A 14,214-nucleotide genomic window follows, 5' to 3' on the forward strand; every position below is an offset into this window, starting at 1 on the left:
TATTCTGGCATTGCAGAGTCACGTAATGTGGAAACAGGCCCTTTGCCCCTTCAAGTGTGGGCCAGGTCTAACACGTCCATTTGCTCCAAACCTACACCAGTCCCTTCTTTACATTTCCGCATTCCAAGGACTTGTATCTGGATGTCTCCTGCAACTCGTGGTTTGTAATTAAATGAGGCCGTGCACTCAAACAGTCTGGGCCAGATCTGGAGTGAAGTCATGGAGTCAAGTGAACGTAGGGCCTCACAGCATGGAAAGTGGTGCATCACCCCACCACATCTACAGGGGGTATGGACCATCAAGCACCCATTTTATAGACAATAGGTGCAGGAGGAGGCCGTTCAGCCCTTTGAGCCAGCACCGCCATTCAATGTGATCATGGCTGATCATTCTCAATCAGTACCCCGTTCCTGCCTTCTCCCCATACCCCCTGACTCCACTATCCTTAAGAGCTCTATCTAGCTCTCTCTTGAATGCATTCAGAGAATTGGCCTCCACTGCCTTCTGAGGCAGAGCATTCCACAGATTCACAACTCTCTGACTGAAAAGGTTTTTCCTCGTCTCCATTCTAAATGGCCTACCCCTTATTCTTAAACTGTGGCCCTCTTGTTCTGGACTCCCCCAACATTGGGAACATGTTTCCTGCCTCTAACGTGTCCAACCCCTTAATAATCTTATACGTTTCGATAAGATCCCAATCTTACACCTAGCTTTGTTTTAATTCCCCCCCACGTTCCCATTATCTCCTCCTTGTACCCTCCCAAGTTCTAACGCTACGGGCAATTTACAGAGGCCAATTAACCCGCTTGTCTTAGGGATTGTGGGAGGCAATCCACATGGTCACAGGTCCACACGGACAGCACCAGGATTGAACCAGTCTTTACTTTAGACTTTGGAGATTCTGGGCAGAAACAGGCCCTTTGTGCCCACTGATTCCACGCCGACCAGCGGTCACCCGCACACTAGTTCTACCTCGCACACGAGGGACAATTTACAGTAGCCAAGTAACCTGCAAGCCTGTACGTCTTTGGAGCGTGGGACGAAACAGGAGCACCCGGAGAAAACCCAGAGGGGTCAGAGGTGGGGTAACGTACAAACACCGCACAGACAGCACCTGGAATAAAGATGGAACTCTCGCGCTGTACCGCTGCGCCACTGAATCGCTGGAGTTGTGCACAAGAGGAGGTGGAGGCAACGCACACTGAAACACCATCATTTGTAAATGATCTAGCCCAGTAAAACCCCATGGATAAATCTGGTGGTGGAACTGGGGCGGGCTCAATGCTCCTCACTTGGATACACGTCAGTATGACTCTGGTACCTGCACAATTTACGTCTATGACTATAGCTAAAAGACCACATACACCTGCGTTAGCAATGAATGGTAACTTACATGAAAGCTGCCTGTTTAATGGCGGGTACATTCAAAGCTCAAAGGGAGATTGGCACCAGAACACTTTTCCCCAAAGGCATCTCGGCTTATCAACAACCAAATTACAATCTCCATCAACGATTAAGGTTCAATCATTAATTATCACATTGTTTTAATGAAACAATTAACTCGCATTATGAACACGAAGGAAACATCCTTAAATGAATGGCCTCAGCCAGGTCAGCCGTGCCCACATTTCAGAGTAGCCACCTGGAATTTACAGTTTAAAAACATTTTATGTGCTTTTGAAGAATACAATCTGTAGCAAACAATATATTTCCGTGCTATTTCCCAGTCACAAAACGTGTTCATGTACAAGTGGTGCTCGAAGTGTACACAATTCCCTCGGCTTTGATACGATCTAGGATTGGTCGATAGATATCTTTGGTCAATGGTGCAAACACTCCTTTGGTAGTAATTTCACCTGTAAACAAGATTTAAACAAAAAAAAAACACAATCAATACAGTGGCATCGGAACGTTGTTTAGGTATAAAAAGGTACCGAAGTGTGAAAGCACACACCTCCAGATTCAGGGACAGTTTCTTCCCAGCTGTTATCAGGCAACTGAACCATCTTAACGCCAACTAGAGAGCAGTCCCAGTCTGACGAAGGGTCTCGACCTGAAACGTCACCCTTTCCTTCTCTCCAGAGATGCTGCCTGTCCCGCTGAGTTACTCCAGCTTCTTGTGTCTATCTTCAGTCCTGAACTACTATCTACCTCATCAGACTATCCTTGATCGGGCTCTGCTGGCTTTACCTTGCACTAAACGTTATTCCCTTATCGTGCATCTAAATACTGTAAATGGCTCGATTGTAATCATGTATTGTCTTTCTGCTGAATGGATAGCATGCGACAAAAGCTTTCCACTGAAAAGAGTTTGCACGTTGATCTTCGGTTTCCTGCCATACTCCAAAGACGTACAGGTTTGTAGGCTAATTGGCTTGGTGTAAATGTAAATTGTCCGTAGTGTGTGTAGGATAGTGTTAATGTGCAGTGGGCCAAAAGGGCCTTTTTTCCCGCTCTTTATCTCTAAACTAAACTAAATTATTCTTCCATTGTGCCAGAACAGATTCTAAGAGGGAGAGATAGATCAGCCGTGATTGAATGGCGGAGTAGACTCGATGGGCCGAATGGCCTAAATCTGCTCCTATGACTTGTAAGTGTAAAAGTTTTATTATTAAGTTGAAGGCAGCTTAAATCAGCAAAAAGAAAAGACACTAAATCCTTCTCAACTAACAAATTCGTAGAATAATCAGGGGACTAAGAAGATATGCACAAAGTTCCAGAGAAAGAGTTCAAGGACAAATGACCAGAGTTCTAGGAAGTATTTGCATTAAGAGAAAATGCCAGGCGTCTCAGATAAAAGATAATGCAACCAGAAATCCTGCACTCCATCTGCACAGCACTTCAACAGAAGTTTGGATTAGAGTCACAGAGTACTACAGTGTGGAAACAGGCCCTTCAGCCCAACATGTCCCTGCTACACTAGCCCCACCTGCCTGCCCTTGGTCCATATCCCTCCAAACCTGTCAAATTCTGTAATCGGATTTGAATGCACAAGGAGGTGGGAGCAGGGTAAGAGAGGGGTGGTCTGGGACTGGGGGCAGTGGTGATATAGTAGGGCAAGAGGGTCCACCTTTCCAGCCTCCATTTTGTCCAGACTTCCCTGGGATAATTCTGCTGGTTTTCTGTAGATCCTAAATCCCTCTCCTTTTTACTTTAGAGACAATGTGAAAACTGGCCCCTCAGCCCCACCGACCAGTGATCACACCGTACATAAACGAGCACTATACCTACACATTTGGGACAATTTACAACTTACAGAAGCCAATTAACCTACAAACCGGCACATCTTTGGAGAGTGGGCGGGAACCGGAGCACCCGGAGAAACCCACGCAGGTTATAGGGAGAACGGGCAAACACTGTACAGACAGTGCTTGCAGTAAGGATGGAGCCCGGGTCTCTGGCGCTGGAAGGCAGCGACTCTACCGCTGCGCCACCATGCCACCTCTCTGTGCCACAGTGCTGTCCTCTTATTCAACGCAAAACAAGCATTCAGAATCCCTCTCCCTGCAGGGAAATATTTACAACCGTCTCACAAAAAGACTCGCGTGAAGTGAAGGAACACTTACCGTCTAAGACCATCTCAGCTGCGATTGCACATGGGTAGCCAACAGTTTTGGCCATTGCCGAGAAACCGCCAACATCACCGTAGACCACCAGACTGTCGTGCTTGGTTTCCAGTTGACCCGAGGGGTGTCTAATCCCAACATCGTTCCGCAACACGACCAGGTCTCTCTCACCAGGAGCTGAAACAAAAGCATAATCTTACAGAAACATATAAAACTCTGAAGGGATTGGACAGGTTAGGTGCAAGAAAAATGTTCCCGCTTTTGGGGGGAGTCCAGAACCAGGGGTCACAGTTTAAGAATAAGGGGTAGGCCGTTTAGGACTGGGACTATTCACCCAGAGAGTTGTGAATCTGTGGATTTCTCTGCCACAGAAGGCAGTGGAGGCCAATCCACTGGACGTTTTCACAAGAGAGTTAGGGCTAATGGAACTTACTTACTCACCGTCGTCCCTTTGGTGTAATGGAAGAAGTTTCATTGAAATCGGTGTTATATTTTTTAAGTTATTCACATTTTAAAGTTTAAATCTATCACCGAGGGAGGGAGGGGGCTGGAGGGAGGGGGGGGGGGAAGGAGGGAGGATAAGGGGGGTTGAGGGGGATGGAGTGAGGGGGAGAGGTGAAGGGGGGGAGGGAGAGGGAGGGAGGGGGAGGGGGAGGGGGGTAGGAGGGGGGAGGGGAGTGGGGAGGAGGGTGACGGGGAGAGGGGGGGAGGGAGGGGTAGTCGGGGGGGGAGGAGAGCATGCTGCACCAATACAGGAGAGGTTTGGGCCCAACGGGTCCACTTGGTCTAGTTAAAACTAATTATTTTTAGTTAAGTTTTAACAGTAAAACAGTGACAGCTTATTGCATGAGAACATGCCAAGCCTCTCTTACCGTAGGAAAGTTTGGGCTCAAGGTGCTTTGCAAAAGACTCGAGAAGACTGTGTCCTTTCTTCACCGGCTCATCTTCGAACAGCCCAAGCCTTTGTCACAAACAAACAAACGTTAGACCAGGCGATTGCCCAAAACAAGTTGGTGAGAGGAATCTTTAAAGATGGTGCGGACATCATTGTTCGGTCATGCAAGGTCAAGTGAGTGCAGGAGAATCAGGACTGTTCACATTGCACTGATTGATTCAACATAGTGCTAGGATTATGATCAGTATAGAGTGGACACTGTGGAGAAAGCAGTGAACCGCCACAGCACTGCGACTAGATAAGAGGCAGAAACCTCTGTTTTCCATTCACTTACTACAGCATGAAATCAAACGCATCGGCCCAACATGCCCCATCCACTCTAGTCCCACCAGCCTGCATTTGGCCTATATCCCTCTAAATCAGTTCTAACCAAGGACCTGTCTAAATGTTTCTTAAATGGTGTGATAGTACCTTCCTCAACTACCTCCTCCAGCATCTCGTTACATACACCTACCACCCTTTGCGTGAAGTTATCCTTTGAGTTACCCCTCAGGTTCCTATTAAATCTTTCCTCCCTCACCTTAAACCTGTCCTCTAGTTCTCGATTCCCTGACTCTGGATAAGACTCTGTGCATCTACCCGATCTACTCCTCTCATGATTTTGTACACCTCCATAAGATCACCCCTCATCCTCGGAGTCCCAGCCCACTCAACCTCTCTCTAAAGCTCAGGCCCTCGAGTCCTGGCAACATCTTTGTAAATCTTCTCTGCACCCTTTCCAACTTGGTCCTTTATTCCCCATACAAAAGGGTGCCTCGGTTACAAGAGATGTTGTCTGCTATAAACAAAATCCATTATAAAGAGGTTCGTAATAATGAGGGCAGACTGTATTATCATACTGTATTTTAAACTATGTCTTAATGAAGAACTATCTTAAGATTACCTGAAGTTTATCTTGGTTATAATACTTGTTCTGCTGATACAAATCAATAAGCGCCTGCCTACTTTCCCTTTTTCTAAGCAAACCTAAATATGGCAGGTTTGAGTCTCAACAATGCCTCTCTTTATACAGTCAAGGTCTCAGCTTGGCTGCTCAATGGACTGCCATCAAATGCATGGTGGTCCATCACAGATGGGGGAGGTGCATGCAAGTAAACTGTGTAGGAAAGAACAGCAGATGCTGGTATACACCAAAGAAGATAGACGCACAAAGCTGGAGTAACTCAGCGGGACAGGCAGCATCTCTGGATAGAAGAAATGGGTGACGTTTCGAGTCGAGACCCTACTTCAGCATATAAACTGTATAGATCATCATGATTCATGTAGATCTTCTTGGCAGATAACTAGCGAACACTAACTGCTGCGTAAACAGCATCATCTATCCAATTGGGCGCCTTACAGCGCCAGAGACCCAGGTTCAATCCTGACTACGGGGGCTTGTCTGTACGGAATTTGTACGTTCTCCCTGTGACCTGCGTGGGTTTTCTCCGAGATCTTCGGTTTCCTCCCACGCTCCAAAGAGGTTTGTAGGCTACTTGGCTTGATATAAATGTAAAATTGTCCCTAGTGCGTGTCGGGTAGTGTTAGCGTGCAGGGATCGCTGGACGGCGCGGACGCGGTGGGCCGAAGGGGCTGTTACCGTGCTGTGTCTGTAGACTAAGCTAAACGACTCTCAGACCCAAACCATTCAAGTGGCCTTTGACAGAGAAACTACGGGAAGAAACAAAATGCAGATTTTCCCCTCACCATTTCAACGCGTTCATTCTGTGCTCATCTCTTTCAATCTTTTCGTACACAGCTTCCTCGAGACTCTGGACGCTGCTGGATGCTGGGATTCCCACCAGTTGGCACATCAGGTCCCGCTACACAAACGTAAGAGTTTGACGTAGATTTTCAAGTCAAGGAGTAAACAGAGTGAGAAACTAGGCGGCCGAGGCTGGGGCCGCTGGCTGGGGAGGTGTTACACAAAACAAGCAGCAATATTCTTATACCACAACGGATAAAACTCAATCACTTTGTTCAACTCAAATCAAGTCAAGTTTATTTGTCACATACACATACACGATGTGCAGTGAAATGAAAGTGGCAATGCACGGGGCGGCACGGTGGCGCAGCGGTAGAGTTGCTGCCTTACAGCGAATGCAGCGCAGGAGACTCAGGTTCGATCCTGACTACGGGCGCCGTCTGTACGGAGTTTGTACGTTCTCCCCGTGACCTGCGTGGGTTTTCTCCGAGATCTTTGGTTTCCTCCCGCACTCCAAAGACGTACAGGTATGTAGGTTAATTGACTGGGTAAATGTTTTTTTTAAATTATCCCTAGTGTGTGTAGGATAGTGTTAATGTGCGGGGATCGCTGGGCGGCGCGGACTCGGTGGGCTGAAGGGCCTGTTTCCGCGCTGTATCTCTAAAAAAAAAAATGCCTGCGGTTGTGCAAAAAAAATTACAATTACAGCATATAAATTAATACAGAAAAGAAAATTTAGTCCCTGGAGTTATAAAAGTTAACAGTCCTGATGGCCTGTGGGAAGAAACTCCGTCTCATCCTCTCCGTTTTCACAGCATGACAGCGGAGGCGTTTGCCTGACCGCAGCAGCTGGAACAGTCCATTACTGGGGTGGCAGGGATCCCTCATGATCTTGCTTGCTCTGGATCTGCACCTCCTGATGTATAGGTCCTGCAGGGGGACGAGTGTAGTTCCCATGGTGCGTTCTGCCGAACGCACTACTCTCTGCAGGGCCTTCCAGTCCTGGGCAGAGCTGTTCCCAAACCAGACTGTGATGTTGCCGGACAGGATGCTCTCTACAGCCCCAGAGTAGAAGCATTGATGGATCCTCAGAGACACTCTGAATTTCCTCAGCTGCCTGAGGTGGTAAAGGCGCTGCCTTGTTTGATTGCCAGCATTCAGTCGACATTCAGTGGCCATTTTGAGGGCGGCACGGCGGTAGAGTTGTTGCCTCACAACGACAGAGACCCGGGTGCGATCCTGACCACGTCTGCTTGGAGTTTGCACATTCTCCCTGTGTCCACGTGGGTGTTTTCTCCGGCTGCTCCGGTTATCAATAAACAATAGACAATAGACAATAGATGCAGGAGTAGGCCATTCAGCCCTTCGAGCCAGCATCGCCATTCAATGCGATCATGGCTGATCACTCTCAATCAGTACCCCGTTCCTGCCTTCTCCCCATACCCCCTCACTCCGCTATCCTTAAGAGCTCTATCCAGCTCTCTCTTGAAAGCATCCAACGAACTGGCCTCCACTGCCTTCTGAGGCAGAGAATTCCACACCTTCACCACTCTCTGACTGAAAAAGTTCTTCCTCATCTCCGTTCTAAATGGCCTACCCCTTATTCTTAAACTGTGGCCCCTTGTTCTGGACTCCCCCAACATTGGGAACATGTTTCCTGCCTCTAATGTGTCCAATCCCCTAATTATCTTATACGTTTCAGTAAGATCCCCCCTCATCCTTCTAAATTCCAGTGTATACAAGCCTAATTGCTCCAGCCTTTCAACATACGAAAGTCCCGCCATTCCGGGAATCAACCTAGTGAACCCACGCTGCACGCCCTCAATGGCAAGAATATCCTTCCTCAAATTTGGAGACCAAAACTGCACACAGTACTCCAGGGGCGGTCTCACCAGGGCCCGGTACAACTGTAGAAGGACCTCTTTGCTCCTATACTCAACTCCTCTTGTTACGAAGGTCAACATTCCATTGGCTTTCTTCACTGCCTGCTGTACCTGCATGCTTCCTTTCAGTGACTGATGCACTAGGACACCCAGATCTCGTTGAACATCCCCTCTTCCTAACTTGACACCATTCAGATAATAATCTGCCTTTCTATTCTTACTTCCAAAGTGAATAACCTCACACTTATCTACATTAAACTGCATCTGCCATGTATCCGCCCACTCACACAACCTGTCCAAGTCACCCTGCAGCCTTATTGCATCTTTCTCACAATTCACACTACCCCCAGCTTAGTATCATCTGCAAGTTTGCTAATGGTACTTTTAATCCCTTCATCTAAGTCATTAATGTATATCCTCCCACATTCCAAAAAAGGCGCAGGTTTGTAAGTTAATTGGTGTCCGTTAAATTGTCCCAGCCATGTAGGGTAGAGCTCGTGTTTGGGTGATCATTGATCGGCACGAACTCGGTGGGCCGAACGAAATAATATTACAAAATAATATGAACTCAAATATTTAGAATCAAAAATGAAAGCAAAATATTTTATAATGTAATACAACTTCCGTGTTGCCTACCAAGTTTGTTCTCTGAAACTCTCATTGAACTGACTTTGAATTGAAAGATAGAAAGTTGCAACAGGCCCTTCGGCCCACTGAATCCATGCCGACCATCGATCATCTGTTCACAGTAGTTCTATGTTCTCCCACTCCCTTCACAATAGGGGGCAATGTACAGATGCCAATTAACCTACAGAGTCAAATGTCTTTTGGGACATGGAGACTTTACTTTCTCTCGTTTATTATATTGTTTACAGAGTACTATCTTTGCTTATTCTGTTGTGCTGCAGCAAGTAAGAATTTCATTGTTCTGCCCGGGACTTACGACAATAAAACACCATCGATTCTCGAAACCGGAGCACCCGGAGGAAACCCACAAAGGTCACGAGGGGGAAAGGTGCAAACTCCACACAGGCAGCACCCGAGGTCGGGATCGAACCCAGGTCACCGGCACTGTGAGGCGGCGGCTCCACCAGAAGCACCACCCTTGAAATTAATAATGAACAGCACATAAAAACACCAAGAAATAAAGCGTAAATACCGGACGTCAGTTCGGAAATAAGGTTAGAAAAGACCAGTGGCAATCACTATTACATGGCAAGGTTGAATGGTCCAAACGTCTAGATTTGTCAAGCAACACTCTGTGCTTTTCCAAGAAGGTAAGTTACCTACCCAGGTAATCGGAGGAGCTGCTGGTGTCAGGAAGGGGCACGGATCAGGGTTGATGAGTCCAATCTTGTGAAAGCCTTTCACTGTATTTGCGAATCCCTGGAAAAGAGCACAAGGCAATGTCTATTAGTGTTGCCATTAAATAAAGAGCCATTCGACAGCTTAAACGTTATTTGAGATCAGATGGGCGATTAACTTTAGTTTAGTTTAAAGAGACAGCAGGGAAACAGGCCCTTCGGTCCACCAAGTCCGCGGCGATCATCAATCACCCCTTCACGCTAGTTCTACCTTATCCCGCTTTTAGTTCACGTTTCAGATCAACGATTTTGAAAAAGGTACCAACTTGAATGTTTTGTTTTCCACTGTCTTCACAGATGCTGCCATACCTGCTGGTTATTTCCAACAGTATATGTTTTTAGACACAAAAAGCTGGAGTAACTCAGCGGGACAGGCAGCATCTCTGGAGAGAAGGAATGGGTGACGTTTCGGGTAGAGGCTCTTCGACCCAAAAGGTCACCCATTCCTTCTCTCCAGAGATGCTGCCTGTCCCGCTGAGTTACTCCAGCTTTTTGTGTCTATCCACGGTTTTTAGATTTCTGCGAAATGGCTTATTGGCTGCTGACGAAGAGTTAATGAATCAATCTGTTCACTAAGAAGATATAAAGTGTTTAAATCTTTCTTTTCCAAGCATGAAACTCAATTCCCCGAATCCTCTGTAATCATAACGCTCAGGATTATTCCCAATAAGGACGCGAAACAGAAAAAAACCCAGATGCTGGTGTTGGATAATAGGCAAGAACTCCTCTGTAAGAAAATAAACCTGTCCAGTTAGGCAGCCACAATGTCTCGACAAAAAAAAAAGCAGTCATACTAGCAAAGTGAAGCTGCTTAATATTTCTGTGAAAGATGATGGATTAAAGGAGATTTTCAAATTAATTCTCAGCATTGGTAAATTCAACAAAGCCACCGAAGGCTGTGGAGGCCAAGTCAATGGATATTTTTAAGGCAGTGATGGATGAATCCTTGATTAGTGGTTATGGGGAGAAGGCAGGAGAATGGGGTCAGGAGTGAGAGGAAGATCAGCCATGATTGAATGGCGGAGTAGACTAGATGGGCCGAATGGCCTCATTCTGCTCCTATCACTTGTGAACTTATGAATTGGGGTTTTTTCCTGAGAAATAACAGGAGGAGAATAATAACTTGCATTAGTAGAGCGTGGAATATAGAACAGTACAGCACAGTAAAAGGCCCTTCGGCCCGCAATGCCCGTGTTGAACAAGACGTCGAGATAAACTACTCTCTTCTGCCTACACGCGATCCCATGACCCTCCATTCCCTGCATATCTAAAAGTCTTTTAAACACCACCATCGTATCCGCCTCCACCACCATCACCCATGAAGGTGCACCCAGACACTCACCCACCACCCTCCGTCTTCAGAATACTTGCCCCACGCATCTCCTTTAAACTTTCTCCCATCTTGCCTTAAACCGCAGCTTTCTAGTGTTGGACATTTCCACCCTGGGGAATAAGGTTCTGACTGTCTACTATAACTATGCCTCGCATAACTTTATACACTTCTATCAGGTCTCCCCTCAACCTCCAGCTTCCGAGAGAAAACAATCCTGGGGGGCGCTGGTGAGCCGTGACGTGTAGGGACGTGCTTTTCTGAGCTCCTGCCCAGGGCGAACTTTTTTTATACTAATAACTTTTTTTTTTAATTAACCTCAGACGATTTGGGTTTAAGATGCGCGTTATTGAAGTGCAGGCACACCCAAATTAGTGACCTCGCATTTGCACATTGACAGCGTGGAAGACGCCATGGGAAAAACAAAGTCTGCCAAGTCTGACAAACACCAGGCCGCTAAAGCCTCGGGGCCCCAAGATAGTGAGTCTGTTGACTTGTCTGAAGTGATGGCTGCCATAACAAACACCGGGCGATGTTAAGTCCAGCGGCTGAGCCGCACCAGCGAAGAAAAGTCCCGCGGCCGAGCCGCGCCGGGCGATGTTAGGCCCCACGGCCCGGGCACTGTTAAGTCCAGCGGCCGAGCCGCACCAGCGATGTTAGGCCCCACGACTGAGCCGCACCGGGCACTGTTAAGTCCAGCGGCCGAGCCGCACCAGCGATGTTAGGCCCCGCGGCTGAGCCGCACCAGCGATGTTAGGCCCCGCGGCCAAGCCGCACCGGGCACTGTTAAGTCCAGCGGCCGAGCCGCACCGGGCGATGGAAGGCCCTGTGGCCAAGCCGCACCGGGCACTGTTAAGTCCAGCGGCCGAGCCGCACCAGCGATGTTAGGCCCCGCGGCCGAGCCGCACCGGGCGATGGAAGGCCCCGCGGCCAAGCCGCACCGGGCACTGTTAAGTCCAGCGGCCGAGCCGCACCGGGCGATGGAAGGCACCGTGGCCAAGCCGCACCGGGCGATGGAAGGCCCCGCGGCCGAGCCGCACCCCGCGCCGTGAGGAAGAGACCTAAAAGAGAAAGGTTTCCCCCACCCCCCCACCCACACCACCACCCCCCCACCCACACCACCACCCCCCCCACCCACACCACCACCCCCCCACCCACACTACCACCCCTCACACATACACAACCCAGTGATCTAGCAGGTATTCCTGCCTTCTTAGACAGCCTACACATCCCAGAAATTACTACAGAGGACCAGACACAAATTGACAGGGAAATATCAACTGAAGAAATATTACAATCAATTAAATCGATGCAGAGCAACAAAGCCCCAGGACCAGACGGTTTCCCAATTGAAATAAAAAAAGACTTTCCAATCAAACTGGCTCCAACACTTAAATTGCTGTATCAGGACATTTTTAGCCAACAGAGACTACCTCAAACAACGTCGCAGGCAACCATATCAGTCCTACTTTTAAAAGATAAAGACCCACTATTGTGTGGTTCTATAAGCTTGTTGAATTGTGATTATAAAATCCTCACAAAAATTTTAGCCACCTATCTTGAAACAGTAGTTTTCAAAGTTATTAACCCTGACCAAACTGGATTTATACCGGGCAGGCAGTCGTTCTATAACATGCGGCGCCTACTTAATGTATTGTATACACCTCACACCATAGAACAATCGGAAGTAATTATTTCTTTCGACGCCAAGAAGGCATTCGACTGTGTCGAATGGCAATATTTGTTTGCTGTTCTCAAAAGATTTGGCTTCGGCCCATCATTCTTGTTATGGATTAAAATATTATATTTTGCGCCAATGTGCGGACCAACAATATAATCTCCGACTACTTCCAGCTCCACAGGGGCTGCAGACAAGGCTGAAGCCTCTCTCCCTACTTATTTGATTTGGCAATAGAACCACTTGCTAGAGCTTTTAGGACAGAAGATGGTATCAGAGGTGGTATCTCTCGAAGTGGTAAATATCATAAAGTATCGCTGCACGCGGACGATCTGCTGGTATCTATATCCAATCCAACTGACTCCATACCAAAGCTATTGCATATATTAGAGATTTTTGGCCGCCTGTCAGGTTATAAGATAAATTACTCAAAGAGCTTGCTGTTCCCAATCAATCACACTGACGGCGACTACTCCAGCTTCCCATTTAAACTTGAGAAAAATGTATTTACTTATCTGGGAATTAAAGTCACCCATACTATGGGAGGTTTATACAGCCATAACTTTAAATCATTATTAGAACGAACAACACAGGACTTCAAAATGTGGTCAACACCACCACTCTCATTAGTAGGCCGCATCAATATCGTTAAAATGACGGTTTTACCTACATTTCATTATCTTTTTCAAATGTTTCCTATATTTATACCTAGGACAACTTTTCAGCAAATAGATAGACTAATCTCATCACCGTGAGGCGGCACGGTGGCGCAGCGGTAGAGTTGCTGCCTTACAGCGAATGCAGCGCCGGAGACTCGGGTTCGATCCTGACTACGGGCGCCGTCTGTACGGAGTTTGTACGTTCTCCCTGTGACCTGCGTGGGTTTTCTCCGAGATCTTCGGTTTCCTCCCACACTCCAAAGACTTACAGGTTTGTAGGTTAATTGGCTGGGTAAATGTAAAAAATTGTCACAATTTGTAGGTGTAGGATAGTGTTAGTGTGCGGGGATCGCTGGTCGGCGCGGACCCGGTGGGCCGAAGGGCCTGTTTCTGCGATGTATCTCTAAATCTAAAAAAAAAATCATTTATTTGGAACAATTCAAATCCCAGGATGAAGAAAATATACTTGGAAGTTCCTAAGAAGGCGGGTGGTCTCAGGCTGCCTAACTTTATTTATTACTACTGGGCTGCAAATATTGGAAAACGTTTACATTGGACATATTCATATAAGAGTAAACGGGGCACAGATGGAACTCTTATCTGATCCTCTACCGATAATTACCTGCTCGCTACCTTATAATCGTAAAATACAAATGACAAACCCGGTGGTTAAAACCTTGCTTAAAATATGGCTACAGTTCAGGAAATATTTTGGATTAAAAGGTATCAGCAGGCTTTTTCCGGTTGCAAATAATCAATTTTTTACACCCTCCATGCTAGACACTGGATTTCCATATTGGCATAGGAATGGACTGGTATATGTCTGTGACTTGTTTACTGACGGAACCTTCACTCCCTTTGAAACGCTTGTTTTAAACCATAATGTACCCAGATCCCATTTCTTTAGGTATCTTCAAATACGTAGCTTTGCTAAAACAGTGTTTCCCTCATTTCCTCATCTGTCCACTAAGAGCCAATTAGACACTATTCTGGAGCTGGACCCCTTTGACAGGAAACGTGCTTCAACGATTTACACATTAATACAGGAATTAAAACAGATAACCTGGGACAAAACAAAAACGGCATGGGAGAGAG

At 47.0% G+C, this 14,214-nt stretch overlaps 1 protein-coding gene across 3 annotated transcripts in view; it reads right to left on the bottom strand.

Moving 5' to 3' along the window:
* Positions 1-1,407: 1,407 nt before the first annotated feature.
* The window catches only part of aass (aminoadipate-semialdehyde synthase), a 64,215-nt gene continuing 51,408 nt past the window's right edge, over positions 1,408-14,214 (bottom strand). For all 3 annotated transcript variants that reach the window (XM_078416914.1, XM_078416912.1, XM_078416913.1), the window contains 5 exons: positions 9,379-9,474; positions 6,208-6,323; positions 4,439-4,527; positions 3,567-3,743; positions 1,408-1,856 (listed from right to left, as the gene is read on the bottom strand). In XM_078416914.1, the coding sequence (XP_078273040.1) occupies positions 1,741-1,856; positions 3,567-3,743; positions 4,439-4,527; positions 6,208-6,323; positions 9,379-9,474 (594 nt within the window). In that variant the 3' untranslated portion in view covers positions 1,408-1,740. The remainder of the gene's footprint in view (positions 1,857-3,566; positions 3,744-4,438; positions 4,528-6,207; positions 6,324-9,378; positions 9,475-14,214) is intronic.

The sequence above is a fragment of the Rhinoraja longicauda genome, chromosome 20 (assembly GCF_053455715.1).
Source record: "Rhinoraja longicauda isolate Sanriku21f chromosome 20, sRhiLon1.1, whole genome shotgun sequence".
Classification (NCBI taxonomy): Eukaryota; Metazoa; Chordata; class Chondrichthyes; order Rajiformes; family Arhynchobatidae; genus Rhinoraja; species Rhinoraja longicauda.